General features: G+C 36.5%; 1 protein-coding gene across 1 annotated transcript; it reads left to right on the forward strand.

Annotated features, from left to right (window-relative positions):
• Nucleotides 1-1,492: 1,492 nt before the first annotated feature.
• On the forward strand, nucleotides 1,493-2,413 carry LOC147716847 (olfactory receptor 11H4-like). Its single transcript, XM_086919802.1, has one exon. The coding sequence runs from the start codon at nucleotides 1,493-1,495 to the stop codon at nucleotides 2,411-2,413; it is 921 nt and encodes a 306-aa protein (XP_086775928.1).
• Nucleotides 2,414-5,571: the final 3,158 nt, after the last annotated feature.

The raw sequence follows: 5,571 nt of genomic DNA on the forward strand, positions 1-5,571 counted from the left end.
AAACATGATTGATGTAATATGTTAGGTAATTAGCAGTGCATTGTGGGGCATAAGTTATAGTTTGCTCAGGTAACTATAACTGATGAATTTAGTGATTTTTAACAAGTGTAATCCAAGATTCACAATAATGTCCCTGTAACCTTTGTTTTTTTCAGTGAATTTCTGTGTTTTTTTTAATTTTATTTCCTAACTATAACGTACCTGTAACCTTTGAATTTATTTTCCGTGAATATATATACACATACATACACTTATAAACATACACATACACATATATATATATATATATATATATATATATATATATATATATATATATATATATACATATATATATATATATATATATATATATATATATATATATATATATATATATATATATATATATATATATATATATATATATATATATATATATATATATATATATACATATATATTAATATATCCAAAGAACCTCCTCCAAAGAAAGAGAAGAGGCCACGTTAGGGGAGACAGTGGAGGCATCTTAATTGGAGCATACACCAAATAATGGGTGAATGCATTTCGGGTTGAATATGCCTTCCTCAGCGCCAGTGGTGTTTACAGGATGAATATATTTTACTATATATGTATATATATCTGTATGTATGTATGTATGTATGTATGTATGTATATATACTAAAAAGGGGTTAAAGTTGCTCAATCCATCTCCCTTGTCCACATGCTCCCTGCAAATACTCTTTCTCCACTTACTGTGTCCCACTGCTCACCAAAGAGGTCCTGGGCGATATAAATAAAGCTACGCACAAGCACAGCTATCTAATACGATGATCTACTACAGACTAGCTTTGTAAGGATGATAGAAGTATTGTTTTAGTAATGTTAAATTAGCAGGGAGGCTATTTCCACTAAGGAAATCTCATGTCTGGCGAAAGAGAATGAGCTAAAGTCAGAGAGATTCAAACAAATATGCCTGTCAAGGACACTGCCAAAATATACTTCAGCATCAGCGGTATAATTGTGTTTATGACAACTTAGACTTTGGTCAAGGGATTTTTGCTACAATAGCATAGGTTTAATTTGTTCTTGTTCAGACATTGAGGGGTGTGGTGAGGAAGGATATAATAATAACTAATACTATTGCGCACTCAGAGGAAGTAGTTTTGTATATGTTTTTCTATAATATAGGTTTTTATTAGGCTACTTTCTTTTATCAGTCCCATACGTTAGAAAGACTGAGTCGGCTATTCTGGGATGCAAACCTAAGACCAGAGCACTTCTGAAAGAATGGTTTGCTACACAGCTACCTTCTCTTTGCAGACGTAATGTTTTACTTCAATGATGCAGATAGCTTAGGAGACAAGATGAAGAGGGGTAATGAAAACTATAATGGAAAAAAGTCCTTGGATGAATCTTTGTACTTCTAAATGTTTTTTCTACAGTAGGTGCCATTTAAACCGTTTTTTTATTTGTTTCAGATTGCAGACTAAGATCAGGTGTGGAGGTCATGGATAACCAGAGCACTGTGACAGGTTTCATCTTCCAGGCATTCTCCAGCCATCAGGGAGTGCAAAATGGCCTCTTCTGTTTATTTCTTATAGTCTACCTGCTAACCCTTGCTGGAAATGTTGCCATAATTGTCGTCATCAATGCCGATGTTCGTCTGCACAAACCAATGTACTTCTTGCTCAGAAACTTTTCTTTCTTGGAGATCTGGTACACAACATCCACCATACCCAACATGCTGGTTGGTTTTTTGCAGGAGGTGAAAAGAATCTCATTTCTTGGCTGCTTCATCCAGTTCTACTTCCTGTTCTCCCTGGGCACCACCGAGACTATCCTCCTTGCAATTATGGCATACGACAGATGCCTGGCTATATGCAAACCTTTACATTATCATAAATTCATGAGCATTCGAGTATGTCAGCTGCTGATATATTCCTGCTGGATGGCATCATTCCTCTGGTTCATAGCCCCAATCATTTTGATATCACGGCTGCCATTTTGTGGCCCAAACGTCATCAACCATTTTCTTTGCGACCGGGGCCCCTTCGTGGCCCTCTCTTGCAAACGTGACTATATCACAGAGATAACCTTCTTTGTCGCTGACACTGTGCTGAACATTATATGCCTCTCGACCGTCCTGGTATCATATGTGTATATAATATGTACCATTGTAAGGATGCCATCTGCTATGGGGCGGCAGAAAGCCTTCTCCACTTGTGTCTCGCACCTGATTGTGGTGTGTTTGTTCTTCGGCTCGGTCATGTTTATGTACATGAGACCCGCAGGCCAGCATTCCTTTTCGCAGGATAAAGTGGTAGCCATACTTTATACTGTGATAACACCCCTGCTAAACCCCCTAATCTATACTTTACGAAATAAAGAGGTTAAACAAGCCTTCAGAAAGCTGCTACATAAACAGTAATCACCCTTATTTGTTACACAATTATCCAGAAAGCATTTAACATCTAGGGGAGACTTATTGGGGAAATGACAGACAGCAGTCACTAGGTTCAAGATTCCAACACAATTATGAATTAATTGTATCCCAGAAACCAGGTGCTAAGCCGTATATTACAATAGGCATTTCGCTTATCAATCGCAAACCATCTACCATGTAATAAACCAATCAACAAACTTTCTAAACCCACCTAATACTGAGGGCCTAATTTAAAAAAAATTAAAATAAATGAAGGTGCTCAAAATATTTCTCAAGAGGCCACTTTTACCACAGGCGCCACCCACTCATACAACAGTGCTACCCGCTTTCTGCCGCCCTACTACTCTCAAAGTAGGGTAGAATACTTGCCCTGAGTTGCAAGCAAGTCTACCTTCCACAAGAAGACTCTGGAGGCTCTACTTAAGAATAATTTGAAAATAAAATAGTAAAATTGGAAGATGAGCCTTGCTGGCTAGTAAAGTATAAGTAGGTTTAGGGTGTAGTAAGCCACTTATATCCCTGGGTACTGGTGCCACTGTACCTACTGCACCAATGATGCACTGAATTTAAATATATAGGACTGTTGCACTCCTGTGGCAGTGATGTACCTGTTTCCCTGTCCGAGGAAAGTTTGATGTGTAGTGGTGTGTGCACGGCTTAAAGAAAGCTAATATTATTCTTGATAAAGGAGAACATGAATTTAATGAGTTCCTTGATGATGAAAAAATCACACTTGACTGACTCACAATTGTTATATTCACAGCCTTTGCTGGGGTCGTGCTGGTCGTGAACTTGTGATTCTTCAGTGGCAATTTTTTGTGTGACCATATTGTCTTACCCAATATGGTGCACTGAGGATTTACAAGTCATTACCACACAGGACACTACACCACAAGTAATTGCCACACGTTCAATACAGCAGAAGTTACTACTAGTGACAGACCATAACAATGCAACTATGCAGATAAGTTACAATTGGAGTCGAGACTACGGATGGCCCATCACAATGCAATTCCCTCTTTAACTTCCCCATGGTTCTTTGCACTTTTTTTTTGTTTAAGAATTTTTTAGGAGACAAAAAAGACACAATGCATTCATAGAATATATAAACATATTACAACATTATGGAAAGAAAAAAGAAAGCGATCAATATGTAAATGCAATATGTGAAACAGCATGAGAAGAGAAAAGGGGAAGAGAAAGAAAAGAAAAAGAACGGAAAGAAAGATATAAGAGAAAGAAAAAAGTAAAGAGAGATAGAAAAGAAGAGAGTTCACAAAATTATAGAACAAGTTGATAGGAAAAGAAAATTTGTGTAAAGTAGCATGTGAAGAGAGATAAGATGTAAAGGGTAGCCAAAGAAGATCAGCTTTGATTTTTTGAGCAAGAGAAATAGAGGAAGCATGATCAATTCTGTGTTCATCACAAATAAAATTCCAAGTTAATGAAGATAATTTGGAATTGTCTTTCCAAGACGATAAGATAACTTTAAATGCTAATGCAATAAACAAGTCAAATAACATTCATGCAAATAGTCCAAACAGATTTCCAAAATATTAATACATTTGAACAATCATAAAGTTGATGTCTCAATGTGCCAGTATCATTAGAACAAGACCAGCTTAATGGAGACGAGGATGGGAAACTTGGAAATACAAACAAGATTAATAGCAGCCCTATTTTAAATAAAATACAAAGATTGGGTTATGCGAGCAGCAGGAGAAACTTTAAATAATTTAGACCATAACTTATCCCATGTCGTGATAGAAAGGGACATAGAGAGGTCTGTTTCCCACGCTCTTTCAATAGGGGATTTAGGTCTCTCCACAACACGTGACATCAATAGTTTGTAGACCAGAGCTGCTTTAGGTCTGTGAGTTGGAAACAGACTATATAATGGGGTGATTGGTGTAAGAGATGGTGTATCAGCTGGAAGATCATAAGTGGCTAATTGTGATTTTAAGGCATTTGAGATAGCGTAATATTCATTAATATAAGGGTTAGGTAAATGAAATTGTACTTGTAAATCAGGAAAGGGAATAACGGAATTATGGTGGATCAGTTGGTTTACAAAGGAAATTCCCTTCTCCTTCCAGTATTTGTAGTAAAATGATTTACGTTTATATTTGAGATATTTATTATACCATAACGTGGAGGATAAAAAACATTGACAAGGTGTTAGTCCTGAGGAGAATAAGTTATATAATAAGCTCTGATAATATTTTAAAATGGGATTTGTAGATATGAAGGTACTATTAGACATATACAATACGTTTTGAAAGGAAAAATCCTTTAATAAAGAGCGTTAAAAAATTACCCATTTGGGAAGAGGGATATCTGCAAAGTCATAGGAAAGGGCAAAGGATTGTTTAATCAAAAAGTCTGAGTGGTAGGCTTTAAAATTAGGGAAGCCGACACCGCCTTCCGAATTAGTTTTGTAAGAGCAATTTGTGGATGCTTTTTGTTCCATAAAAAGTTTGAACAGATAGAGTTAATTTGAGAAAAATATGAGATGGGGATCCGAGTAGGTAGGTAGCATGGAGACTGTGCATAAGTCATGTGGGACAATCATCATTTTAATAGTATCCAGACGACCCCAACAAGAGAGGTAAAGGGTAGACCAACTGAGAAGGAGTGACTGAATTTTGGTAAGTAATGCAGCAAGCGTATGTTTAATTGTGATATTTAACAAATTAGAAAACCAAATATCCAGGTATTTATGTTTTTTGGGACACCAAGCTAAATTTGTCTCAGTGAACATATATTGATAGCAAAAGGGGTAAGACTTCTGTCTTAGAGAGGTTTAATTTATACCCAGAAACGCTAGAGTATAACCACACCTCATCCAGGAATGGTTGGAGAGAAGTTAGAGGGTTGTACATGTAAATTAATATAGCACCTGCGTGTGCTGATAACTTGGTTTCTATGGAATTATAAGCGAATCCAGTTATACGAGCATTAACATGGATGCGTTGAAGGAAGGGTTCAAGGCATAAAACAAATAATAGGAGAGAAAAGGGACAAGCTTGGTGAGTACCTCTAAATAAGGTGAGGGATTTAGAGAAGTGATTATTAACTAAAATATTGGCCCTTGGACAAGAATAACATATGAAATAAAGGTTGGACCAAAGCCAAACCATTGA

The sequence above is a fragment of the Lissotriton vulgaris genome, chromosome 5 (assembly GCF_964263255.1).
Source record: "Lissotriton vulgaris chromosome 5, aLisVul1.2, whole genome shotgun sequence".
NCBI classification, from domain to species: domain Eukaryota; kingdom Metazoa; phylum Chordata; class Amphibia; order Caudata; family Salamandridae; genus Lissotriton; species Lissotriton vulgaris.

Coding starts and splice junctions, on each gene's coding strand:
- LOC147716847 (XM_086919802.1), top strand. CDS start 1,493: ATGGATAACCAGAGCACTGTGACAGGTTTCATCTTCCAGGCATTCTCC.